Source organism: Somniosus microcephalus, chromosome 18 (assembly GCF_052327205.1).
Source record: "Somniosus microcephalus isolate GS21.2 chromosome 18, FLI_Smic_1.0, whole genome shotgun sequence".
Classification (NCBI taxonomy): Eukaryota; Metazoa; Chordata; class Chondrichthyes; order Squaliformes; family Somniosidae; genus Somniosus; species Somniosus microcephalus.
Genome location: NC_141004.1, coordinates 9,309,562 through 9,337,139, shown reverse-complemented (window position 1 = coordinate 9,337,139; position 27,578 = coordinate 9,309,562). Strand labels below are relative to the sequence as shown.

General features: G+C 47.9%; 1 protein-coding gene across 3 annotated transcripts in view; it reads left to right on the top strand.

The window, feature by feature from the left end:
* The window catches only part of LOC147105012 (RNA helicase MOV-10-like), a 95,266-nt gene that overhangs the window by 15,454 nt on the left and 52,234 nt on the right, over positions 1–27,578 (top strand). Inside the window, exons 2-8 of one of the 3 annotated variants that reach the window (XM_086011011.1) lie at positions 260–359; positions 8,383–8,531; positions 10,316–10,545; positions 12,511–12,751; positions 14,337–14,477; positions 16,555–16,717; positions 19,544–19,695. In XM_086011011.1, coding sequence (XP_085867137.1) covers positions 260–359; positions 8,383–8,531; positions 10,316–10,545; positions 12,511–12,751; positions 14,337–14,477; positions 16,555–16,717; positions 19,544–19,695 — 1,176 coding nt within the window. Of the gene's footprint in view, positions 1–259; positions 360–4,777; positions 4,874–8,382; positions 8,532–10,315; positions 10,546–12,510; positions 12,752–14,336; positions 14,478–16,554; positions 16,718–19,543; positions 19,696–27,578 lie in introns of those variants that run through there. The other 2 variants (XM_086011013.1, XM_086011012.1) reach the window with 2 other exon arrangements.

The window sequence follows — 27,578 nt, the reverse complement described above, 5'->3', positions numbered from 1 at the left end:
CCCCCCCCCCCCCCCTTCCCTGCAGTGCCCGTGGAACTGTACCCCGATGTTAACCTAATCCGTCCATCGGGGAACGGACCAGATCGGGAGCAACGCTGGTTTTGAACTCGGTGGAGAGCAATATTGGGCGGGGTGTGACTCCGGCGTTCCACCCAATCCTGTGGCTTTCCCACCCGGTGAGTTGGGTTTAAATGACCCCCCTCCCCCCTTGCTTGTCTCTGTAACCAAGTTTGATATTTTGTATTTTTTTTTCTTACAGAGATGGTGTCTTAAGTGTCAATTTCTCGAGTGTAATTTATGCTCTAGCTGTATCGAAAAAGGCCCGAGTGAACGGCAGTGAGATTTTCTTTAACTCTCAGGTATTGTACCACTTGTTTCACTTCACCACCCTCCCCCCTTGTCCAGCTCTCAAAAGCAGGGCAACAATGATCCCTCTAATTTTTTGGGGGCGCCGAGTGGTCCCTTTAAGGGGCTGCACGGGCCGTTCAGAATGCCGCGCATGCGCGGTGTTTGCATTGATGAGCTGGCTGCGCGAGATCCCTGGAGCGGTGTGCAGCCACGCAGCTTACGGAATTAACCAGGAATTAACGATTAATCTCCCGGACACTTGTGATCAAGCCCAGGGAGAAAAAAACCACAGCGACCGTGCGTTTTTCCTCATCTCATCATCTGTTCATCCCACCGCCGCCATTTTTATAACTAATAAAGGGCCGCTTGACCGTCAAGAATCATCCGATTGGGCAGCGAAGAGGCTGTTCGCTTTCCAATTGGCCGCCGGAAGGCGGGGCCGCCGACAGGACGGACCCAATGGCGGGACGGTGGGGGCGGGGCAACTGGAGGCGGGAGATCATGTGATAAAACCTCCAGGAATACGGCCAACCAGAGCTGGCGACCCTATGTCAAAGGTGCATTGCTGATGAGGTGCTGCCGTTTGAACCCCGGCCATCTCTTCCCCTTCCACAGGCTCGGTACTCCCGACTGAGCTCCCTATCTCGGTAACATTGCTGTGTTTTATAAACTTATTCTCGGGATGCTGACCGGGCCAGCATTTATTGCCCATTCCCTAGTTGCTCTGAAGTGGACTGCCTTGAACCAGTTTGATGCAGCTGAGTGGCCGACTTCAGAGGGTATTTAAGAGTCAGCAGCATTGGTGTGGGACTGGAGTCACGTATAGGCCCAGACTGGGTAAGGATGGCAGGTTTCCTTCCCTAAAGGACATTAGCGAAACATTTTGGCCTTTATAACAATCCGACAGCTTCATGGTCACTTTTACTGATGCCAGATTTTTTTTTAAACTGAATTGAATTGAAATTTTTGAAGAAGTAACAGCGAGGATTGATGAAGGGAATACAATGGATGTTGTCTACATGGATTTTCAGAAGGCCTTTGACAAAGTACCACATAGAAGGCTGGTTAACAAAATTGAGCCTCATGGAATCGGTGGGTCAATGGCAGCTTGGATAAGGAGTTGGCTTAAGGACAGAAAACAGCGAGTTGTAGTAAATGGCTGTTTTTCAGACTGGAGGATGGTAGACAGTGGTGTTCCCCAAGGGTCAGTGCTGGGGCCACTGCTTTTTTTTAAAATGACCTGGATATTGGAAACAGAGTAGAATTTTTGAATTTGCCGATGACACCAAACTTGGGGGTGTGGCAAACAGTGATGATGCTATCAGTTGACTGCAACAGGACATAGAAAGGCTAGTAGAATGGGCAGACAAGTGGCAGATGGAATTTAATAGAGAAGTGTGTGGTGATGCATTTTGGCAGAAGGAACAGGGAGAGGCAATATACACTTAATGGCACAGTTTTAAAGAGTGTGCAGGGACAGAGGGACCTGGGAGTTAATGTGCATAGGTCCCTGAAGGTGGCGGGACATATTGAGAGAGTGGTTAGCAAAGCATATGGGAACTTGGGTTTCATAAATAGAGGTATTGAGTACAAAAGTAGAGAAGTTATGCTGAACCTTTATAAAGCGCTGGTTAGGCCACAACTGGAGTATTGTGTCCAGCTCTGGTCACCACACTTTAGGAAGGATGTGAAGGCCCTTGAGAGGGTGCAGAGGAGGTTTACCAGAATGGTTCCGGGGATGGGGGATCTTAACTACAAGGACAGGCTGGAGAAGCTGGATTTGTTTTCATTAGAGCAAAGGAGGTTGAGGGGTGATTTGATCGAGGTGTACAAGATTATGACGGGTTTGGATAGGCTAGACGGGGAAAGGCTGTTCCCACTAGTTGATGGTACAAGGACTAGGGGACACAGATTTAAAGTTTTGGGCAAGAGATACAGGGGGGATGTGAGGAAAAACCTTTTTACACCGCGTGTGTTGAGGACTTGGAACTCGCTGCCAACGGAAGTGGTGGAAGCGGAGACACTCAATGTTTTCAAGGGGAGACTGGATAGGCACCTGAGGGAAATAAACTTGCAGGGCTACGGGAAAAGAGCGGGGGAATGGGACTGACTGGATTGCTCTAGAGAGAGCCGGCACGGACTCGATGGGCCGAATGGCCTCCTTCTGTGCCGTTATGACTTTATGAATTCAAAAATTCTCAAACTGCCACAGTCCAGGCCTCTGCAATACTGTACCCGCTGTTGAGAGATTCCAAGTGGGGAGGGGCTGACAGAGGGAGAAAATGATCAGGAATCGGCCCTCCGAGCCTGTTTTGTGTGACATTGGGGGGAGCCAGTTTTGTGTGACATTGGGGGGAGCCAGTTTTGTGTGACATTGGGGGGAGCCAGTTTTGTGTGACACTGGGGAGCCAGTTTTGTGTGACACTGGGGGGCCAGTTTTGTGTGACACTGGGGGGCCAGTTTTGTGTGACACTGGGGGGCCAGTTTTGTGTGACACTGGGGGGCCAGTTTTGTGTGACACTGGGGGGTCTGTTTTGTGTGACACTGGGGGGGCCAGTTTTGTGTGACATTGGGGGGCCAGTTTTGTGTGACACTGGGGGGCCAGTTTTGTGTGACACTGGGGGGCCTGTTTTGTGTGACACTGGGGGGGCCAGTTTTGTGTGACACTGGGGGGTCTGTTTTGTGTGACACTGGGGGGCCAGTTTTGTGTGACACTGGGGGGCCTGTTTTGTGACACACTGGGAGGGGGGTCTGAGGAACGGGGCCTTGCCAACTGAAGGGAGACTGGGAGAAACTGGCTAACCCTGGAGTTGTTCGCCTCCCCTCCCCCCAGATCTGGTTTAATTAATCTTAATCCACAGAGTGTTTGCGTGGGCTGAGTCTTGTGGGAAAAGCAGGTCTGTTGTTGGAACCATTGCTGCTCCCTGTTCAGGGTAACTTTGGAGTTTTATTTTTAGAATTGTGTCTTGGTTCATTAAATACCCGAGCATGTTGGGATAATGTCTACTCTGAACCAAGGGCTCAGTTCTTGTGCTCCAGGCTGTTTCTGGTCTTACTCTGGGTGTGGAGGCTGTATATTCCTGCAGAACCTCTCCAAGCGCTAAAGAATGAAAAATACGTTTTCAAACATATCGTTCCCTCCTTTCCCCTTGTTCAGCACAACAACTTGTATTTATATAGCGCCTTTAACATAGTAAAACGTCCCAAGGCGCTTCACAGGAGCGTTAACAAACAAAATTTGACACCGAGCCACATAAGGAGACATTAGGGCAGGTGACCAAAAGCTTGGTCAAAGAGGGAGATTTTAAGCAGTGTCTTAAAGGAGGAAAGAGAGACGGAGAGGTTTAGGGAGGACGTTCCTGAGCTTAGGGACCAGGCAGCTGAAGACACGGCCGCCAATGGTGGAGCGAATAAAATCGGAGATGCACAAGAGGCCAGAATTGGAGGAGCGCAGAGATCTCGGAGAATTGTAGGGCCGGAGGAGATTACAGCGACGGGGAGGGACGAGACCGTGAAGGGATTTGAAAATCCGGATGAGAATTTTAATATAGAGTTGTTTCCAATACTGGGAGCCAGTGCAGGTCAGCAAGTACGGGGATGATGGATGAACGGGACTTGGTGCGAGTTAGGACACGGACAGCAGAGTTCACTACTTGGGTCAAATGCTCTCGCCCCTGATTCAGAAGGTTGTGGGTTCAAGCCCCTCTGTCAATGAAGAACGCGTTACTCAGTGTAATATCCCGTGTGTTTTGATGCGAACATAATTAGATCCTTTAACACAGTGACTAGCTATCAATATTTATCAAATTTCTGATAATTAATGAGGTTCTTGGAACATTAATATCAAGCGCTCGTGGATTTATCAAGGATATATTTTTTTAATTAATTCTCGGGATGTGGGCATTGCTGGCATTTATTGTCCATTCCCTAGTTGCTCTGAAGTGGACTGCCTTGAACCAGTTTGATGCAATTGAGTGGCCGACTTCAGAGGGTATTTAAGAGTCAACAGCATTGGTGTGGGACTGGAGTCCCGTATAGGCCCAGACTGGGTAAGGACGGCAGGTTTCCTTCCCTAAAGGACATTGGCGCAACATTTGGGTTTTTACGATAATCCGACAGCTTCATGGTCACTGTTGCTGATACCAGATTTTTTTTTTGAACTGAATTCACAATTCTCAAACTGTCACAGTCCAGGCCTCTGCCTTACTGTACCCGCTGTTGAGAGATTCCGAGAGGGGAGGTGCTGACAGAGGGAGAAAATGATCAGGAATCGGCCCTCCGAGCCTGTTTTGTGTGGCACTGGGGGGCCTGTTTTGTGACACACTGGGGGGGGGAGCGGCTTGAGGAACGGGGCCTTGCCAACTGAAGGGAGACTGGGAGAAACTGGCTAACCCGGGAGTTGTTCACCGCCTCCCCTCCCCCCAGATCTGGTTTAATTAAACTTAATCCGCAGAGTGTTTGTGTGGGCTGAGTCTTGTGGGAAAAGCAGGTCTGTTGTTGGAACCATTGCTGTTCCCTGTTCACGGTAACTTTGGAGTTTTATTTTTAGAATTGTGTCTTGGTTCATTAAATAGAGATTGAGTAGACTAGGCCTATATTCTCTGGAGTTTAGAAGAATGAGAGGTGATCTCGTTGAAATTATAAAAATTCTTACAGGATAGATGCATGGAGGATGTTTCCCCTGGCTGGGGAGTCTAGAACCAGGGGTCACAGTCTCAGAATAAGGGGTCGGCCATTCAGGACTGAGATGAGGAGAAATTTCTTCACTCAGAGGGTGGTGAATCTTTGGAATTCTCTACCCCAGAGGGCTGTGGAGGCTCAGTCATTGAATATATTCAAGATAGAGATCGCTAGATTTTTGGATATTAAGGGAATCAAGGGATATGGGGATCGGGCAGGAAAGTGGAGTTGAGGTGGAAGATCAGCCATGATCTTATTCAAATCAAATCAAAATCAAATCAACTTTTATTGTCATTGTTAGTGCACAAGTGCAGTACAACGAAATGTAGGCTTGCGGCTCCCGAGAGTGTACATTTGGATTAAGACATTTAAACATTCAACATACATTTGGCTTGTAGTATATTAACATAAATATAACCATAATAAAGTGCATTGGCAGATGTGCAGGCTTTGAATGGCGGAGCAGGCTCGAGGGGCCGAATGTCCTACTCCTCCTATTTCTTATGTTATGTTCTTATACCCAAGAATATTCAGGCTTGGGCTGATAAGTGGCAGGTAACATTCGCGCCACACAAGTGCCAGGCAATGACTATCTCCAACAAGTGAGAGTCAAACCACCTCTGCATGACATTCAACGGTGTTACCATCACCAAATCCCCCACCATCAACATCCTGGGGGGTTACCATTGACCAGAAACTTAACTGGATCAGCCACATAAATACTGTGGCTACAAGAGCAGGTCAGAGGTTGGGTATTCTGCAGTGAGTGACTCACCTCCTGACTCCCCAAAGCCTTTCCACCAGCTACAAGGCACAAGTAAGGAGTGTAATGGAATACTCTCCACTTGCCTGGATGAGTGCAGCTCCAACAACACTCAAGAAGCTCAACACCATCCAGGACAAAGCAGCCCGCTAGTTTGGCACCCCATCCACCACCTTAAACATTCACTCCCTCCACCACCGGCGCACCGTGGCTGCAGTGTGTACCATCTACAAGATGCACTGCAGCAACTCGCCAAGGCTCCTTCGACAGCACCTCCCAAACTCGTGACCTCTTCCACCTAGAAGGACAAGGGCAGCAGGCGCATGGGAACACCACCACCTCCAAGTTCCCCTCCAAGTCACACACCATCCTGACTTGGAAATATATCGGCCGTTTCTCCATCGTCGCTGGGTCAAAATCCTGGAACTCCCTAACAGCACTGTGGGAGCACCTTCACCACATGGACTGCAGCGGTTCAAGAAGGCAACTCACCACCACCTTCTCAAGGGCAATTAGGGATGGACAATAAACGATGGTAATGCAATTGAATGTCAAGGGGCGGAGGTTAAACTCTCCCTTGTTGGAGATAGTCATTGCCTGGCATTTGTGTGGCGCGAATGTTACTTGCCACTTATCAGCCCAAAGCCTGGATGTTGTCCTGGCCTTGCTGCATATAGCGTCTACAATCACATCAGATGATTGGGGAATGAAACACGTCCCAGTACTGAACTGTTTCCCAAGTTGATCAACCTGCCGAGTCCGAATCTGTCACATTACACACCCTTACTGAGCGACAGTGAGCAATGACCAGTTTCTAACTTACAATCATCCATTTGATGTGGGTAGAGTGACTCATCATCACTCTTCCTGTTTTCATGTTCGCTCAGCTAAAGTAAGCAGCTTCCTCTTATCTTTTCGAGGACACCAGTTCTTTAAGTTTGAAGGAGGCGGGTAACGAGTCGTGCCATGCAAGAATGTTCCCATGGTTCGGAGAGTGATAAACATTCCTGGTGGGATCAGCCATTTCTTGCAAGGACACCAGAATAATGATTGAGACAGGGAAATAAATTCTCTGGCTGTATCTGTGCTGTTTCCTGTTTTATTAACAGTCGTCAGCATTGTGCAATTTAACCCTTTTTCACCTGTGACACCTAAACAAATGCAGTCATAGGGTATTCATACTTTCCGTCCTTAACTCATTCCTCACCCTGCATCAGTCTCTCCTGTGCTCTATCTTGTTACATTATTTGGGCAAATAAAATGTGTGCTGAAAAGGCACTGAATTGGACAAGTATTTAGATTCTGCCAATTCTCATAAACCACTTGAACTTAGGAATTTGAGTATTTCAAATCAAATCAAATCAAATCAACTTTTATTGTCATTGTTAGTGCACAAGTGCAGTACAACGAAATGTAAACCACCCGATTCAATTATTCTTGTTAGCTCAGTGTTCACTGTTCCATTATCATGAGGATGTGTCTAGTTTTAGACTCTCTTCTATCTTCTCAACCCCGCCCACGTTTACTCTCCTCCTCCGCCAGCTTGCTGAGATAAGTCCAAAGATGTGCAGGTTAGGTTGATTTGGCTATGATAAATTGACCCTTAGTGTTAGGGGATTAAATACGTGGGGTTACGGGGATAGGGTGGGATATGTGTCGGTGCAGGCTCGATGGGCCGAAATGGCCTCTATCTGCACTGTAGATTCTGTGATTCTGTGAATGGACATCCGGTTCCGCCCTCCCCCCGCCCCCCCCCCCCCCCCCCCCCCAAAGATGTGAGCTTGGGCGGGTTGTTGCACTACTGGGTGCATCACAAGTCGGCCGCGATATTGCTGTCAATGTGCACGCTCCTCCCAACAAGAGTCATTGGACGACAATCGGGGGCAGGAGCCCGAGCAGACTCCCTCCAACCGCCCCCAGGTCCAAGGGTACTGGGGCTCATTGTGACTCACCGCCTCTACCCTTGTTGAGACCAACTACCTTAGCACCAACTGGGAATGGAGCCTTGTAGCTTGCAAGTCTGCATGGCTCAGTGCCTGATGGTGAAGCCACACGTGAGTAGGTCGTGTGGACGATCAGGTCCCGGGTTTTGATCCCGCGCTCTGTGCAGCGAGTGGGTAGAGATGTAAGAAAACTCACTAAACACTTGGTTTGATTATAAAACAAGGCTTTAATCAACTGTTTCACAACCATGAGATTCTAGTTACATCACTAGTTCCTGGTTACAAAAACGTCCTGGGCAAGCTGGGCCCACGCCCGAGTATTTATACTTTCCTTGGACGGCGCCACCAGCTGGCTGCCCAGTGTTATTTCATGAGTCATTTCTTCATGAATGATGATTCATGACAGTTAGGACCTGGAATGCACTGCTTGAGAGAGTGGTGGAGGCAGATTCAATCGTGGCTTTCAAAAGGGAGTTGGATAAGTACTTGAAGGAAAAAAATTTGCAGGGCTGCGGGGAAAGGGCGGGGAGCGGGACTAGCTGAAGTGCTCTTGCAGTGAGTCGGCACAGGCTCGACGGGCCGAATGGCCTCCTTCTGTGCTGTGACCGTTCTGTGATTCTAACGTCCAGTGTCCTGTTTCTTTCCTAGCGGAGAAGAGTGGTGTATGCCGATCAGTATTGCAATCTGTGGTCCAACTCCGCAGGCAATCTGGGGACAGCATCATCTCCGGCCCTTGTCCAGGAGCCTGGGAAGAGGGGCCGTGCCAGAGCCATCATCCGTCAGCTGAAGCAGAACAGGTAAAGTGTGGGTCCTTCCACGTGGGGAAATCTCATCAGTTGCTCTGCTTCCTGGTCTTGTCCACCTCCTCCTCCTCCCTTGGAGGTGCTGGGGTTCAGCTCCACGTCACCCTCTGTTACCTCGCCTGAAGGGCCTGTAATCCAGAGTGACTGTCAGCTGGCTGTTCAACCTTGGGGAGCATCGCGGATGAGCCCAGCCCAGTCCTGTCCACGCCCGACGCCCGTGAGCACTTGCTCTCCAGCCGGAGTCACTGGACCGTGATTGGGAGGAGGAAGCCTGACTGATCTTCCTCTCCCTAACCCAGAGGTACTGAGGGCAGTTGAAGCACCTCGACCTTTTCCCCCGGGTAAGATTAGCAAACTCGGCACAGACCGGAGATGAACCAGGGCCATTCTTTGTGGCTCAGAACCACTGCATCGCGCAACATTGGTGTCACAAAATGAAGAAAGACCCGGGTCCATCTCGTTCACCTTCTACCATCCTGGCAGTTGCATGATACAGGTTGAGCGTCCCGAATCCGGCAACCTCGGGACCGAGGCCGAGCCGGTTTTCGTGTTTTTCCAGACTTCGGAACGTGTTTCTGATGTCCGAAGTCCAGAAATGCCCGAGCCCGGGTTGCGATATTTCTGGTTTTTGGTCAGCCTCCCTCAGGGTTTTACGGATTCCGAGCGACCCTGCCACCAATCGTCCCGGATTCGGGAACACCCTGGATTCTGGAACTCCGGATTTTGGACGCTCAAGCTGTTCAATAATAATGGAGTTGTTGACCAATCGCAGCGATCAATCTCGATCAATGGGTCTCCAACAGACCCAGACATGAGGCGAGGAAAACCCCCAGTGGGGGAGAGCTTTGGGAAGCAGAGGTCCAGAGTAACCTGCTCCTCCCGAGCTCGCCACACTCGCCACACGTCATGTCTCCAATTACTCATAGACTGTATCCCAAAATGTTAATTTCGGAAAGAAATCTATCTACAGGAAACTCTTTGGTATCCGGGACCGGCGTGGTGCCGGTTTATCAAAAAGTCCGGATTACAGAGAGGTATAGTTAAAAGGTACGAGAGCTCCGTACACAGCAACAAATCCAGGCTTCCCTGTTGCTTAGCAACATGTGCAGGCACTCCGGCCACAGACCAAGCGTCCCTGTTGCTTAGCAACAAGTGCAGGAACCCCGATTACACAGCCACAGATCCAGGAACTGCCACTAATATGAAGTAAAACTTACTTGAACCTACTCCTGAATTTTGCTGGTTAAGAGATTTCCGGTTATTTAGGTGCCGGTAAATCGAGAGTTTCCTGTAATTCCCAACTGACTGGGTCAACACTAACTGCTTCCACCATCTCCCCAGGGAGCCTGATCCATAGATGGATAGATGGACTGCCCACTCGCTCACTGAAATATCGTTTTCGCAGATTCGTTTTCAATTTACCCCCCCCTCCCCCCACCTGCCTTTCCCCCCCACCTGCCCTAAGATCTATTGGGATGGGGGGAAATATTGGAGTGTCTTTATTTTCAATCCCAAAAGGAATGTGTGCCTTGCGCTGGACTCTGGCCGAGTGGAGGTGACGTCCTCCTGGGTTGCTGGGCCGACTGATTACTCCCCAGGGTTGGGGCGAATCTCAACTCCTGATCGAAACCGTTCAGCCCATCTTGCCGCCGCGTGGGAATCCAAGCCCGGTTGCTGCGCACTGCGGGGGCGGTTGAGCGCTGGCGGTTTACGGGGCGCTCTGTTTGGCAGCCGCGCACAGGGCCTCTGGTAACTCGCTGTGGTGTTGCGTCTTTCAGGCAGCAGATGATCCAGGATAAGGGCGGTGTGAAGGTATGGTCGGACTGCGATTTCGAGGAGGGGAAGATCAAAGTGTCCTTCGACCCCGGCGATCCGATGCTTGTCCCCATTTACATCAAGAATGAGGGGGGCGAGGCGGTGACCTTCGTACGATGCGAGATGCTTCGCAGGTTCCACGTGTTCAAACTGAGTGATCCGCAGGAGGTCTCCTATTCTCAGCTGGATGCAGGTGAGGTGGCTTCCCCTCTCACTGATTAATTCTTGGGATGTGGGCGTCACTGGCCAGGCCGGCATTGATGGCCCACCCCTAGCTGCCCCTCGAGAAACATAGAAACATAGAAGATAGGAGCAGGAGTAGGCCATTCGGCCCCTCGAGCCTGCTCTGCTATTCAATGAGATCATGGCTGATTATCCAAACTCAGTACCCTGTCCCTGCCTTCTCCCCATACCCCTTGATCCCTTTAGCCTTAAGAAATATATCTAACTCCTTCTTGAATATATTTAATGAATTGGCCTCTACTGCCTTCTGTGGAAGAGAATTCCACAGGTTCACCACTCTCTGGGTGAAGAAATTCCTCCTCATCTCAGTCCTAAATGGCTTACCCCTTATCTTTAGACTGTGACCCCTGGTTCGGGACTCCCCCGCCATCGGGAACAGCCTTCCTGCATCTAGTCTGTCTAGTCCTGTTAGAATTTTATAAGTTTCAGTGAGATCCCCTCTCATTCTTCTAAACTCCAGTGAGTATAAGCCCAATCGACCCAATCTCTCTCCATACGTCATTCCTGTCATCCCAGGTATCAGTCTGGTGAATCTTCGCTGCACTCCCTCCATGGCAAGAATATCCTTCCTCAGATAAGGTGACCAAAACTGCACACAATACCCAAGATGTGGTCTCACCAAGGCCCTGTACAACTGCAGCAAGACATCATTGTTCCTGTACTCAAATCCTCTCGCTACGAAGGACAACATACCATTTGTCTTCTTAACCGCCTGCTGCACCTGCATGCTTACCTTCAGTGACTGGTGCACAAGGACACCCAGGTCTCGTTGCACTTCCCCTTCTCCCAATATATTGCCATTCAGATAATCTGCCTTCCTGTTTTTGCCACCAAAGTGGATAACCTCGCATTTATCCACATTATACTGCATCTGCCATGCTTCTGCCCAATACCCAACCTGTCCAAATCATACTGGAGTTTCTCGGCACCCTCCTCACAGCACACATGCCCACCCAGCTTTGTGTCGTCTGCAAACTTGGAGATATTACATCTAGTTCCCTCGTCTAGATCATTAATATATATTGTGAATGAATAGCTGGGGTCCTAGCACCGATCCCTGCGGCACCCCACTAGTCACTGCCTGCCACTGGGAAAAAGACCCTTTTATTCCAACTCTTTGCTTCCTGTCTGCCAACCAGTTCTCTATCGAAGTCAGTACCTTGCCCCCAATCCCATGTGCCTTAACTTTACACGCTAATCTCTTGTGCCTTATCGAAAGCCTATCGAAAGAAGGTGGGGGAATCTTTAAAAAAAAAAATCTAGGGGGCCATAATCACAACAGCGACTACACTCCAAAAGCACTTCATTAACTGTAAAGCGCTTTGGGTCGTCCGGTGGTCGTGAAAGGCGCTGTAGAAATGCAAGTCTTTTTCTTTCATCAATATAAGATCGTCACTAATAAATCCAATCGGGAATTCAGGAGAAACTTCTTTACCCAGAGAGCGGTGAGAATGTGGAACTCGCTGCCACAGGGAGTGGTTGAGGCGAATAGTATAGATACATTTCAGGGGAAGCTGGATAAACACATGAGGGAGAAAGGAATAGAAGGATATGCTGATAGGGTGAGATGAAGAGGGGTGGGAGGAGGCTCGTGTGGAGCATAAACACCAGCACGGACCAGTTGGGCCGAATGGCCTGTTTCTGTGCTGTAAATTCTTTGTAATTCTATGTATTTCTAGGTCACATTTTTTGTCTTTTAATACTCCTGTGCAGCGCCTCGGGACGTTTTACTACATTAAAGGCGCTATATAAATACAAGTTGTTGTTCTTGAAGCGCTGGTGGAGGTTTTTTGATAACGGTGAGGGTCCTGCTCGGCCACTTCAGATCACAGTTTAAGAGTCCATCAGTTAAGTTTTCAGTGAGGGAGAGCGCTGTGTTGTAGCCACATCAGTAACTTCTCCTTTCCTTGTGCAGGAGAAACCTGTCGGATTGAAGTCAGTTGCTCGATCGATCACTCAGGCTATTTCCCGGTGACACTCACCTTTCAGTTCACAGATGTCAACTCCAAGACTTTCCACATCATTCGCTTCTTCTCGGCCCGGGCAACCAACAAGCTGACTGAAGAGCTGAAGCCGACCGCTCCCTACAGGCCCTACCAGCTTTGCATTAAACGACCGACGGAAGAGGTTGTGGAAGAAGGAGAGAGGCCGGACGGGTGAGCGCAAACTTCAATTGCGTGATCCTCCAGCCCCTTGCAACCCTCCGAGAGCTCTGCGTTCCTCCAACTATGGCTTCTCGCGCGTCCCCCCACCGCCTTCGCTCCACCATTGGCGGCCGTGTTTTCAACCTCTCTGGAATCCCCTCCCTAAACTTCTCCGCCTCTCTCTCATTTAAGAGGCTCGTTAAAACCTACCTCTTTGACCAAGCCTTTTGGTCACCTGTCCTCGTATCTTCTGACGTGGCTCGTTGTCAAATGTGTTTGATAATCGCTCCTGTGAAGCACCTTGGGACATTTTACTATGCTAAAAATTGTTGTTTTGATCAGTAGAAGAATTATCCTCTTGTGTTGTCCCCTCTCAAATACAGTGAATGTAGTAGGGATAGAGGCTTCAGCGAAAGAACTAACTTGTGACCTCGGGGTGTCCCAGTGTGTTTTGCAGTTTTTTTATTTCTAATGTCATGAAGTCAGAAGGATTTAGATCAGTTATGCAATTGGTCAGGTAAGTGGCAAATTAAATTTAATACTGACAAATGCAAAGCGTTGTATACGAGGAAGGCATAAAGTATTGAAGGGTGTAGAATTGGCACAGGGACAGTGAAAAGGACCTGGAGCGAAGGTAGATTTGGCCCTTTCAGTGTCAAGACAATGGGGGGGAAGTGATTTTAACAAAAAAAAAAGTCAAAGAATGTTGGAATACACGAGCAGAGCAGTGGAGTCGAATTCTGCTGAAGTTTTATCATCTGCTGGTCAGACCTCACTGGGGCATTTCCTGGTCATCACCCTTTTCAGGGACAATGCGTGCTTTGGGGTTGGGGTTTTCAACCCTCCTGGAATTGAAGCTTAATCGCCCGGATACTCATGCGAGGAACCTGGGAGACAAATCACACCGGCATTGTTAACCTGGCCAGACTCGCAACAAAAACAGAGGGGCCGCAGCGGTCCCAGGACGCAATGTGACCCTGGCCACACGATGGATAGATAGGTTTCTGGAGCATAGAGGATTGTGGGTATTGTAGCCACCATTTTTGACCGACTGCTGCGAGGATTGGCGCGTCTGGACCAATGCTGGGAACGTTGGGGGCAGGAGGTTCTGTGATTGGAAAGGAGTCCAATCAAAGGTGGCCTCCTTATTTGGAAGGATGTAGCAAAGAACGGAGACAAGACTGAGGAAATATTGGAGAAGCCCAAGCTCTGCAGTTGATGGATATAAAGTATTAAATTGCATAAAGGAGTCAGAAATACTACTTTGTTGATGAAGAAGAGGATAAGGATTTAAACTAAGGAGAAATTAATTTGGAACAGACCTTCTTTGAAGGGAGAGGAGCATTTCGAATAATTTGAGATAAGATAGTGGAATCAAAGATTGGAGGTGAAGAACCACTGGGAATAATTGTGGGGCGGTTGCGCGCTCCCTCCCTCCCCTCTCTCACCACTCACACCCCTCTCTCCCCATCGCCCACGCTCGCTCTCTTTCTCCCTGCTCCCGCAATGTGAGATTATGTTGTTCAAACTGTGGTGTGCAGTTGATGGGCAGAACCTGCTAATTTACTGACCTTGTATCTGCTTTGAATCTTTGCAGTTTTTCCAACTACAAGCTGGAGCTAGAGATCCCCCTGGAGCTTAATAAGTACTCCAAGACATTGTTCGCTGCTATAAAGTGCGGACTGAAGGACTCCAACACTCTCAATTCCAACGTGAGGCTGGAGGTGCAAAGGGTTAAGTAAGTCCCACTGTGTAAGCTCCTAAATGCAGGTGTTTTTTTTTTTACCCCTGTCTGAAGGCGGGGGACCAGTCGCCCTCCACTGGCCTGATCATGGGGCTCGTCTTTCAAAAGCGAAATACTGCGGATGCTGGAAATCTGAAATAAAAACTGAAACTGCTGGAAACACTCAGCAGGTCAGGCAGCATCTGTGGAGAGAGAAACAGAGTTAAGGTTTCGAGTCGATGACCCTTCGTCAGAACTGGAAAAAGTTTTAGAGACGTAACAGGTTTTAAGCAAGTGCAGAGGCAGGGAAAGAGGGGCTGGGAGGAAAGAACAAAGGGAAGGTCTGAGATAGGATGGAAGGCAGGAGAGATTAAATGACAAAAGGGATGATGGTGCGAGACAAAAGGAGACGGTAATGGGACAAGTAAAGAAACAAAAGATGGGTCTAGAGGGGTGGAAATGGCAACAGCAGAACCATTATCCGTACCTACTCGAGGGGGAGGGGGAGGGGGGGCAGGGAAACGGTGGGCAGTGGTTATGATCTGAAATTGTTGAACTCTGTGTTGAGTCCGGAAGACTGTAAAGTGCCTAATCGAAAGATGAGGTGCTGTTCCTCGAGCTTCCGTTGAGCTGCATTGGAACAGTGTCGGAGGCCGAGGACAGAGTGGGAGTGGACGGAGAATTAAAATGGCAAGCGACAGGAAGCTCAGGGTCACACTGGTCCTTACTCTGGGCTTGGGTGGGAAGACATAACCGGTCGTTTGGCCTTTGGGACAGGGGTGGGGGGGATCGCAGCTGAGGCCGGTCTTGGTGTCCACAAACACAGGTTCCAGCGGGGGTTGCGGGATGGTCATCAGAGCAAGTACACTGGCCAATATTTTCTCTCCCCTCCGCCCCCTCTCTGGGTAAAGAAGTTTCTCCTGAATTCTTTATTGGATTTATTAGTGACTATCTTGTATTTATGGCCCCTAGTTTTAGACTCCACCACAAGTGGTAAACATCTTCTCTCTGTCTACCCCTTCATAATGTCTCAGGTTAGTCTCAGCCTTTTCTAGTGGTAAGAGCCCCAGCCTGTTCAGTCTTTCCTGGTAACTCCTCAGTTCTGGTATCACCCTTGTGAATCTTTTTTGCACCTTCTCCAGTGCCTCTACATCCTTTTTGGTAATATGGTGAGCAGAACTGTGCACCGCACTCCCAAGTGTTCTTAGAACATGCATGCCTGTTCCAGCTAGACTTGCTCTTTTGGGATTGATTGAGAATGCTGGATGTGGGTGAGGTCAATTGTAACATCTCTTACTGCTGTACCAGGTGACACCCACCTCGCTCAGCACAGACCAGGGATCAGAAGGGTCCCAATGCATGGTCCTTTGTGACTCTCTACCTCGCTGGTTGGTGCACCCTTTTTTTCATTTATTCATTCATGAGATGTGGTCGTCGCTGGCAAGGCCGGCATTTACTGCCCCTCCCTAGTTGCCCTTGAGAAGGTGGTAGTGAGCTATCTTCTTGAACATAAGAAATAGGAGGAATAGTAGGCCATTCGGCCCTTCGAGCCTGCTCCGCCATTCAAGGAGATCATGGCTGATCTTCTGCATCAACTCCATTCACCGGCCCTATCGCGATATCCCTCGATGCCTTTACTCGTCAGAAATCTTATCGACTTCTGTTTTGAATATACCCAATGACTGAGCCTCCACAGCCCTCTGGGGTAGAGAATTCCATAGATTCACCACCCTCTGTGTGAAGAAATTTCTTCTCATCTCAGTCCTGAATGACCTACCCTTTATCCTGAGGCTGTGGTTCCTGGTTCTAGACTCCCCAGCCAAGGGAAACATTCTCCCGCTGCAGTCCGTGTGGTGAAGGTGCTCCTACAGTGCTGTTAGGGAGGGAGTTCCAGGATTTTGACCCAGCGACGATGAAGGAATGGCTGATATATTCCCAAGTCAGGATGATCTGTGACTTGGAGGGCGACATGGAGGTGGTGGTGTTCCCGTGCGCCTGCTGCCCTTGTCCTTCTAGGTGGTGGAGGTCACGGGTTTGGGGGGTGCTTTCGAACTAAAGTCCCACTAAAGGCATGTTCGTTTTTTTTGTACAGTTCGTTATTGACCTCAAAGCTGGACTTTGAAAACTACAGCGAGAGGTTCTGTTTACTGCTCCACATTGAGGAGATTCAGATGGAAGCGGACATCACCAGGTACAACATGGAGGGTGTTACCATGGTGAGAGATCCGCAGAGGAAAAACCTTCTCATTCTCAAGGTTAGTGCCGACGTTTCAAAGACTTCGTCAGCTCAAGTTGGAGGGAGATCTTGGAAGATAGCAACAGGAGTGGGGAATCTAGAACTAGGGGGCATAGTCTCAGGATAAGGGGTCGCCCATTTAAAACGGAGATGAGGAATTTCTTCTCTGAGGGTTGCAAATCTTTGGAATTCTCTGCCCCAAAGAGCTGTGGAGGCGGAGTCAGTGAATATATTCAAAGTGGAGATAGACAGATATTTGAGCTACAGGGGAGTCGAGGGTTATGGGGAGCGGACGGGAAAGCGTTGCTGAGGCCAAGATCAGATCAGCCATGATCTCACTGGCAGAGCAGGCTCGAGGAGCCGAATGGCCTCCTCCTGCTCCTATTTCTTATGAGTAGGCTAATCAGCCCCTCGAGCCTCTTCAGCCATTCAGTTACAAAGTATTAACAGCACACAAACCAGCCATTCGGCCCATCGGGTCCGTGCCGGTGTTTATGCTCCACACGAGCCTCCTCCCACTCCTCTTCATCTCACCCCATCAACATAACCTATTCCTTTCTCCCTCGTGCTTATCTAGCTTCTCCTTAAATGCACCGATCATGGCTGATACGTATGTCAACTCCATTTCCATATCCCTCAATACACTTGGCCAGCAAGAATCTATCAATCTCGGTTTTGAAGTTTTCTATTGACCCCCAGCCTCAACAGCTTTTTGAGGGGAGAGTGTTCCAGATTTTCACTGCCCTTTGTGTGAAGAAGTGCTTCCTGACATCACCCCTGAGCGACCTAGCTCTAATTTTAAAGTTGTGTCCCCTTGTTCTGGACTCTTTTTTCCTCCCCCCCCCAACCAGAGGAAATAGATTCTATCTACCCTATCAAATCCTTTAATGATCTGAAACACCTCAATTAGATCACCCCTTAATCTTCTAAACTCAAGATTACAAGCCTGGTCTAGGCAACTTGTCCTTGTAATTTTAATCCCTTTTGTGTCTGTGAAGTGGCAGCATCTACACACACACATGTCGAATGACTTGTGACGCTGTGGCTGGAGATAGACCGGTCAGTTTGGTACTGAGCTACACTGCCCTGGAGATAGACCGGTTAGTGTGGTACTGAGACACACTGACCAGGAGATAGACCGGTCAGTGTGGTACTGAGCTACACTGCCCTGGAGATAGACCGGTCAGTGTGGTACTGAGCTACACTGACCAGGAGATAGACCGGTCAGTGTGGGACTGAGACACACTGACCAGGAGATAGATTGGACATAGAAACATGGAAGATAGGAGCAGGAGTAGGCCATTCGGCCCCTCGAGCCTGCTCCGCCATTCAATGCGATCATGGCCGATCATCCAAATTCAGTACCCTGTCCCTGCTTTCTCCCCATATCCCTTGATCCCTTTAGCCTTAAGAAATATATCCAACTCCTTTTTGAATATATTTAATGAATTGGCCTCTACTGCCTTCTGTGGAAGAGAATTTCACAGGTTCACCACTCTCTGGGTGAAGAAATTCCTCCTCATCTCTGTCCTAAATGGCTTACCCCTTATTCTTAGACTGTGACCCCTGGTTCTGGACTCCCCGACCATCGGGAACATCCTTCCTGCATCTAGTCTGTTAGAATTTTATAAGTTTCAATGAGATCCCCTCTCATTCTTCTAAACGCCAGTGAGTATAAGCCCAATCGACCCAATCTCTCCTCATACGTCATTCCTGCCATCCCAGGTATCAGCCTGGTGAATCTTTGCTGCACTCCCTCCATGGCAAGAACATCCTTCCTCAGATAAGGCGATCAAAACTGCACACAATACTCAAGATGTGGTCTCACCAAGGCCCTGTACAACTGCAGCAAGACTTCCTTGTTCCTGTACTCAAACCCTCTCGCTACGAAGGCCAACATACCATTTGCTTTCTTAACCGCCTGTTGCACCTGCATGCTTACCTCCAGCGACTGGTGCACAAGGACACCCAGGTCTCGTTGCACTTCCCCTTCTCCCAATCTATTGCCATTCAAATAATAATCTGCCGCCTTGTTTTTGACACCAAAGTGGATAACATCGCATTTATCCACGTTATATTGCATCTGCCATGCTTCTGCCCAATCACCCAACCTGTCCAAATCATCCTGGAGTTTCTCAGCATCCTCCTCACAGCACACACGCCCACCCAGCTTTGTGTCGTCTGCAAACTTGGAGATATTACATCTAGTTCCCTCGTCCAGATCATTAATATATATTGTGAATAGCTGGGGTCCAAGGACCGATCCCTGCGGTACCCCACTAGTCACTGCCTGCCACTCGGAAAAAGACCCGTTCATTCCAACTCTTTGCTTTCTGTCTGCCAACCAGTTCTCTATCCAAGTCAATACCTTGCCCCCAATCCCATGTGCCTTAATTTTGCACGTTAATCTCTTATGTGGGACCTTATCGAAAGCCTTTTTGAAAGTCCAAATACACCACATCCACTGGTTCTCCCTTATCTATTTTACCAGTTACATCCTCAAAAAATTCCAGTGGATTAGTCAAGCACGATTTACCTTTTGTAAATCCATGTTAACTTTGTCCAGTCCGGGACTGAGACACACTGACCAGGAGATAGACCGGTCAGTGTGGTACTGAGCGACACTGACCAGGAGATAGATTGGCCAGTGCGGGACTGAGTCGCACTGACCAGGAGATAGACCGGTCAGTGCGGGACTGAGTCGCACTGACCAGGAAAGTTCCAGGTTTTGAAAACTTGTGCATTCCGGGAAGGGTTCTACAATTAACTGGACTTTGGATGAATTTGTAACCACTTGCTCTTTCCTATTTCTCTTTTCCCCCCGCTCCCCCAACCACCTCGGCAGGTTCCTGGCGTTGCTGAGCACAGACCCTCTGTGCTCCGAGGAGACCACCTCTTGGCGTCGAAGAGCGATGATCAAAAGCAACCGATCACTCGCTACAAGGGCTACGTGCACGCAGTCGAGCTGGAACAGGTGAAGCTGGGGTTTAGCCGAAAGTAAGTACCGGGAACATTTTCACTCCGTAACAGGTGAGCTCCGAGCGACCTTGAAATCCGTATCTCCGGTGGGGGAGGGCGAGCTGGTCAGACGCAAGCTGCAGACAACATGGGCCAGGCTGGGTTAGAGGCGTTGGCAGGTTCCCTTCCTTGAAGAGCGCTGGTCACCCAGTTGGGTTTGGGGCATCTTTCTAGTGCCAGCTCACAAGTGACCAAATTAGGGGGTTGTAGTTAATACAGAGGAGGACGGCGACAAAATACAGGAAGACATCAATAAACTCACAGAATGGGCATGTAAATGGCGGATGAACTTCAATATACAGGAAGCTGTTTATTATCTGGCACCAACGGGACCGGCGTGGTACCGGTTTATCAAAAAGTCCGGATTACAGAGAGATAGTTAAAAGGTACGAGAGCTCCGTACACAGCAACAAATCCAGGCTTCCCTGTTGCTTAGCAACATGTGCAGGCACTCCGGCCACAGACCAAGCGTACCTGTTGCTTAGCAACAAGTGCACGAACCCCAGTTACACAGCCACAGATCCAGGAACTGCTACTAATATGAAGTAAAACTTACCTGAACCTACTCCTGAATTTTGCCGGTTAACAGAGATAAGTGTGAGGTGGTACATTTTACAAAAGGTAAATCATGCTTGACTAATCTGCTGGAATTTTTTGAGGATGTAACTGGTAAAATAGATAAGGGAGAACCAGTGGATGTGGTGTATTTGGACTTTCAGAAGGCTTTCGATAAGGTCCCACATAAGAGATTAGCGTGCAAAATTAAGGCACATGGGATTGGGGGCAAGGTATTGACTTGGATAGAGAACTGGTTGGCGGACAGAAAGCAGAGTTGGAATAAACGGGTCGTTTTCCGAGTGGCAGGCAGTGACTAGTGGGGTACCGCAAGGATCGGTCCTAGGACCCCAGCTGTTCACAATATATATTAATGATCTGGATGAGGGAATTGGATGTAATATCTCCAAATTTGCAGACGACACAAAGCTGGGTGGGAGGGTAAGCTGTGAGGAGGATGTCGTGAAACTCCAGTACGATTTGGACAGATTGGGTGATTGGGCAGAAACATGGCAAATGCACTATAATGTGGATAAATGTGAGGTTATCCACTTTGGTGGCAAAAACAGGAAGGCAGATTATTATTTGAATGGCAATAGATTGGGAGAAGGGGAAGTGCAAAGAGACCTGGGTGTCCTTGTGCACCAGTCGCTGAAGGTAAGCATGCAGGTGCAGCAGGCGGTTAAGAAGGCAAATGGTATGTTGGCCTTCGTAGCAAGAGGGTTCGAGTACAGGAACAAGGATGTCTTGCTACAGTTGTACAGGGCCTTAGTGAGACCGCACCTTGAGTATTGTGTGCAGTTTTGGTCGCCTTACCTGAGGAAGGATGTTCTTGCCATGGAAGGAGTGCAGCGAAGATTCACCAGGCTGATACCTGGGATGGCAGGAATGACGTATGAGGGGAGATTATGTCGATTGGGCTTATACTCACTGGAGTTTAGAAGATTGAGAGGGGATCTCATCGAAACCTATAAAATTCTGTCAGGCCTGGACAGACTAGATGCAGGAAGGATGTTTATGATAGCCGGGGAGTCCAGAACCAGGGGTCATAGTCTAAGGATAAGGGGTAAGCCATTAAGGACTGAAATGAGGAGGAATTTCTTCACCCAGAGAGTGGTGAACCTGTGGAATTCTCTGCCACAGAGGGCGGTGGAGGCCAGTTCATTAAATATATTCAAAAAAGAGTTGGATATATTTCTTAAGGCTAAAGGGAACAAGGGATATGGGGAGAAGGCAGGGACAGGGTACTGAATTTGGATGATCAGCCATGATCTCATTGAATGGCGGAGCATGCTCGAAGGGCCGAATGGCCTCCTCCTGCTCCTATCTTCTATGTTTCTATGGTAAGAAGAATAAGTAGCCCACATACTCCTGGGAACATGCTTGTCTAAATGGGGTAGAGGAGCCGAGGGATCTGGGGGTACAGATACACAGATCACTGAAAGGAGCGACACAGGTTAACCAGGCCATTAAACCAAGCACTGGGGCTCATTTCTAGAGAGATCGAATTGAATAGCAGAGAAGTTACATTAAACTTGTATCGAACCTTGGTTAGACCACACTTGGAGCACTGTGCACAGTTCTGCTCTCCATATTATAAAAAGGATATTGAGGCACTGGTGAAGGTGCTAAAAAGATTTACTAGAATCATACCACAACTGAGAGGTTATAACCATCAGGAAAGATTGACCAGACTGGGGCTCGTTTCTCCAGGAAAGAGAAGACTGAGGGGTGACCTGATCGAGGCCTTTAAAACTCTGAAAGGGTTCGATAGGGTAGACATGGAGGAGATGCTTCCACTTGGGGTGGAGACCAGAACTAGGGGGCCATCAATATAAGGTAGTCACTAATAAATCCAATCGGGAATTCAGGAGAAACTTCTTTACCCAGAGAGTGGTGAGAATGTGGAACTCGCTACCACAGGGAGTGGTTGAGGCAAATAACATAAGAACATAACATAAGAAATAGGAGCAGGAGTCGGCCATTCGACCCTATAAGCCTGTTCCGCCATTCAATAAGATCATGGCTCATCTACTTTAACTCCACTTTCCTGCACTATCCCCATATCCCTTGATTTCCTTAATATCCAAAAATCTATCGATCTCTGTCTTGAATATACTCAACGACTCAGCATCCACAGCCCTCTGGGGTAGAGAATTTCAAAGATTCACCACCCTGAGTGAAGAAATTTCTCCTCATCTCAGTCCTAAATGGCCGACCCCTTATCCTGAGACTGTGACCCCTGGTTCTAGACTCCCCAGCCAGGGGGAAACATCCTCCCTGCATCTACCCTGTCAAGCCCTGTAAGAATTTTGTATGTTTCAATGAGATCACCTCTCATTCTTCTAAACTCCAGAGAATATAGGCCTAGTCTACTCAATCTCTCCTCATAGGACAATCCCCCCATCCCAGGAACCAGTCTGGTGAACCATCGTTGCACTCCCTCTATGGCAAGTATATCCTTCCTTAGGTAAGGAGACCAAAACTGTACACAATACTCCAGGTGTGGTCTCACCAGGGCCCTATATAATTGCAGTAAGACATTTGCTACCTTCCAATCCGAGGGAACTGTTCCAGAATCGATGGAATTTTGGAAGATGACAAGCAATGCATCCACTATCTCTATAGCCACTTCTTTTAAAACCCTAGGATGTAGGCCATCAGGTCCAGGGGATTTATCGGCTTTCAGTCCCATTTCTCCAGTACTATTTTCTTACTAATACTAATTTCTTTCAGTTCCTCATTCTCGCTAGACCCTTGGTTCTCCACTATTTCCAGAATTGTTTTGCATCTTCTTCTGTGAAGACAGACACAAAGTATTTGTTTAATTTCTCCGCCATTTCCTTATTCCCCATTATAATTTCTCCTGTCTCAGCCTATACGGGACCCACATTTACTTTCACTAATCTTTTCCTTTTTACATACCTATAGAAGCTTTTGCAGTCTGTTTTTATGTCTCTTGCTAGTTTACTCTCATTCTATTTTCCCTTTCTTTATCAATTTCTTGGTCCTCCTTTGCTGAATTCTAAAATCCTCCCAATCCTCAGGTTTACTACTCTTTTTGACAACATTATAGGCCTCTTCGTTTACTCTAATACTATCTTTAATTTCTCGTTAGCCACGGGTGGACCATTTTTCCTGTGGCATTTTTATTCCTTAAGGGAGTGTATATTTGTTGCGAATTATGAATTATTTCTTTAAATATTTGCCGTTGCTTTTCTACTGTCATATCTTTTAATCTAGTTTCCTAACCTACCTTCGCCAACTTGCCTCTCATACCTATGTAGTTTGCTTTGTTCAGATTTAGGACCCTAGTTTCGGATTTAACTAAATCACTCTCAAACTCAACATAAAATTCTATCTTATTATGATCACTGCTCCCCATGGGCTCCTTTACTACAAGGTTATTAATTAACCCTGTCTTATTGCACAGTACTAGATCTAACATAGCCAATTCCCTAGTAGGTCCCTCAACATACTGATCCAGAAAACTATCTTGAATGCATTCCATGAACTCTTCCTTTGTACTATTTCTGCAAATTTGGTTTGCCCAGTCGATATGTAGATTAAAGTCCCCCATGATTACTGTATTACCTCTGTTACATGCATCTCTAATTTCCTGATTTAAACTCTACCAGACACTACAACTACTGTTTGGGAGCCTATAAACCACTCCCACTCGTGTTTTCTGCCCCTTGTTGTTTCTTAGCTCCACCCAAACTGATTCTACATTTTGTTTTTCTGAGCCAAGATCCTTTCTCTCTACTGTCTTTATCCCATCCTTTATCAGGGCTGCCCCTCCTCCTTTTCCTGTTTCTTCTAAAAGTAAAATATCCTGGAATATTTAGTTCCTAACGTTGGTCACTCTGCAACCACGCCTCTGTAATGGCTATTAAAGCAAACCCATTTATTTCTATCTGCGCTATTAATTCATCTATTTTGTTGCGAATGCTTCGTGCATTCAGATATAGTGCCTTTAGCTTTGACTTTTTCCTATTTTTCCCTGATGTCTCTTTAGTCATTGGTGCCCTATTACCTTTAATAATCTCTCTGTCCCTTCATGACCCTCTCTGCTTATCTTTTCCCAGATCACTACTCTGCTCGACAGCCTTGACATTTCTCTCGCTGCTTTTGAATTTACCCTTTCCTGAATCCTCCCTTTATTAGGTTAAAGCCTGTAAGATCTTAATGATCTCTGAGTTCTTGGACAAGACACCAATAGGCAGCAGCCAGTATGTTTGAGCAATAGATCAAGATTTATTAAGCATACAGCGTAATACACTTAATATTAGGCGATAGTTTTAACGAGTAGCTCGCAGCCCGAGGTCTTTGGAACCTCTCGGACACAGATGATGTCTTAAGTCTGTTCCTTTGTCCTCGCAGTACGTCTGTGTAAAGTTGTTCTTTGAGTATCGAGGTTTTAACCCTTATCAAAAGTTGGTTTGGCCAGTGTCCATATAGGGGGGGAAAAATTCAGTTGTTTGCGCCTTAAGAGGGCGCTAATGGGGCGCAAAGCAACTAGTGCACGGGCGCGGCGATGTTTGCGCCACTCGCTAAATTAACTAGACATTTTGCGGCGGCACTAAACACTACCGCCACGATCTCCTACGCCGGCAGATTGTGACGTCAGTCAAGTGCGCAGCACCCCGGACCGGATATTGAGTGGTGCCCCCTGCCTTACCGCCTGCCGCTAGCTACGACAGGTTGAGGGGAGTGTTATGCTGTCAGAAAGGGACTGGGGGAGTGCTATTTAAAGGTGACCACTTCCTGCCTTTTTTTGTCGGTGACATTTTTGCACCACGCATTCTGAGAGAGAGAGAGAGAGACTTCTGGAGAGATTCAACGCTGTGTGAAGGAGTTTTGAGTACTGAGCAGCACTTTGCAGGTTCATTTTGATTTGCCCTTCCTTGCTTCGCCAGCGCTCTGAGGTAGCGCCTCGCTCCTCGGCCTTTGCGCCTTAAGACAGGTGTGAAGCGCCTGATTTAGCGCTCCAATCACCTCCAGGGGCGATAAAAGCCAAGTTTGCTGTCGGAGGCGATAATTAGCGCCAGGCGCTAATCTTTGCGCACGGCCGATAATGGCGCCCCAAACGGGGCGATACTGAATTTTTCCCCGTGGTCTTTAACAAAATCACCTTTCTTAATTGGTTCTAATAGCCAAAATACCATTGTCACTCAGACTAAGGTAGCATCCCGCCTTTCCAGTACTTTTCCACCAACTTTGCCATGTTCAGTGTTATCTTGTTTATAGTTTTTCACCCCATTGGAATTTACTTTATCTCTTTCATTTCTAGCTTCCCTGGTACAAGGCCTTTATACCAAGGGCCCATATCAGCGCTGTTTCACTTGTCTTGAGGTATCCAAACTATCTCACTTTAATCGACCAGATAAATACCTTAACTTCCATGATCTCTCTCATTTTATGTCTTTATTCTAATTATCCTTTAAATATTGTTGCAATTAGTTTTGTTAAGTGAATTCTAATTTCTATTTAGCATCACAGTATGTTATTTAATGATTTAACCTTCACTAGCAGTCTGTGGCTGTTTGTTATCAACACTGCTATTGACCGTCCTTCGCAGCTGCATTCTGAACAAGTTTTGGCTTTCTCGTTACCCAGAAGTAATTATGGGTAATATTATTTGGTCAATGGCTACACTTGAAGTTATACATATATGATTCTAGTCCACTAAATATCTCTAAATATCAGCCTTTCGTACAACTCCCCACCTCGAGGATGAAATGTATTAAACATTGATTCCTCATCTACTTCAATCTATTCTCTGACTAGTGTTGCTGCAAATTGGAGTCCTCTAATTAATTGAGGGGAACAGAGCGCTTCTCAAATGAGGTTTTATCCCCCTTTTCATTATAGGCCTGGGTGCTAACTATGACACTCACAGGGTCCGACAACCGCCTATCCTCATGGATGGAGGACATCCTGGGGTCTCCCCAACCATCATGTCGGCCGTGCCGATATGTCTTGCCTTCTAGTGCGTCCCAGTCTATCATTTCTGCTCCGCCCGCCGCTCCTATTGCTGCGTCATACAATCTGGCAGTATATGTCCTGATCTGACCCCTTACTTAAATTCAATTCACTGTTCTGGTGTTCCAATTCTGCCCCGCCTGGGGTATCCTCTGTTTCTTCTATCTTTCCTGATGTTACCCCGCCTGGGGTCTCCTACGCTGCTTCGGATCTTCTCTTTTGGTGTGCTCAATTAATTTGTTAGTGCTGGTTAGTCATGGGCATGAGTACACAATTGGCTTATAGAGTCATAGAGTTTTACAGCACAGAAAGAGGCCCTTCGGCCCATCGTGTCTGCGCCACCCATCCATCCCTGTCCAGTCTAATCCCATTTTCCAGCATTTGGTCCATAGCCTTGTATGCAATGGCATTTCAAGTGCTCATCCAAATGCTTCTTGAATGTTGTGAGGGTTCCTGCCTCTACCACCCTTTCAGGCATTGAGTTCCACATTCCAACCACCCTCTGGGTAAAAAAGTTCCTCCTCAAATCCCCTCTAAATCTCCTGCCCCTTACCCTGAATCTATGCCCCCTTGTTATTGACCCCCCTACTAAGGGGAAAAGTTCCTCTTTGTCTACCCTATCTATGCCCCTCATCATTTTGTACACCTCAATCAGGTCCCCCCTCAGCCTTCTTTGCTCCAAGGAAAACAACCCCAGCCTGTTTAGTCTTTCTTCATAGCTGAGGCGCTCCATCCCAGGTAACATCCTGGTGAATCTTCTCTGCACCCTCTCCAAAGCAATCACATCCTTCCTATAGTGAGGCGACCAGAACTGCACACAGTACTCCAGCTGTGGCCTCACCAGCGTTTTGTACAGCTCCATCATAACCTCCCTGCTCTTATATTCTATGCCTCGGCTAATGAAGGCAAGTATCCCATATGCCTTTTTAACCACCTTATCTACTTGTTCCGCTGCCTTCAGAGATCTATGTACATGTACACCGAGGTCCCTCTGACCCTCTGTACTTCCTAGGGTCCTACCACTCATTGTGTATTCCCTTGCCTTATTTGTCCGTCCAAAATGCATCACCTCGCACTTTTCAGGGTTAAATTCCATTTGCCACTTTTCCGCCCATCTGACCAACCCGTCTATATCGTCCTGTAGCCTGAGGCTTTCCCCCTTGCAATTTACCACCCCACCAATTTTCGTGTCATCTGCAAACTTACTGATCATCCCTTTTACATTCTCATCCAAATCATTTATGTAGATCACAAACAACAAGGGACCCAGCACCGATCCCTGAGGTACCCCACTGGACACAGGCTTCCAGTCACAAAAGCAA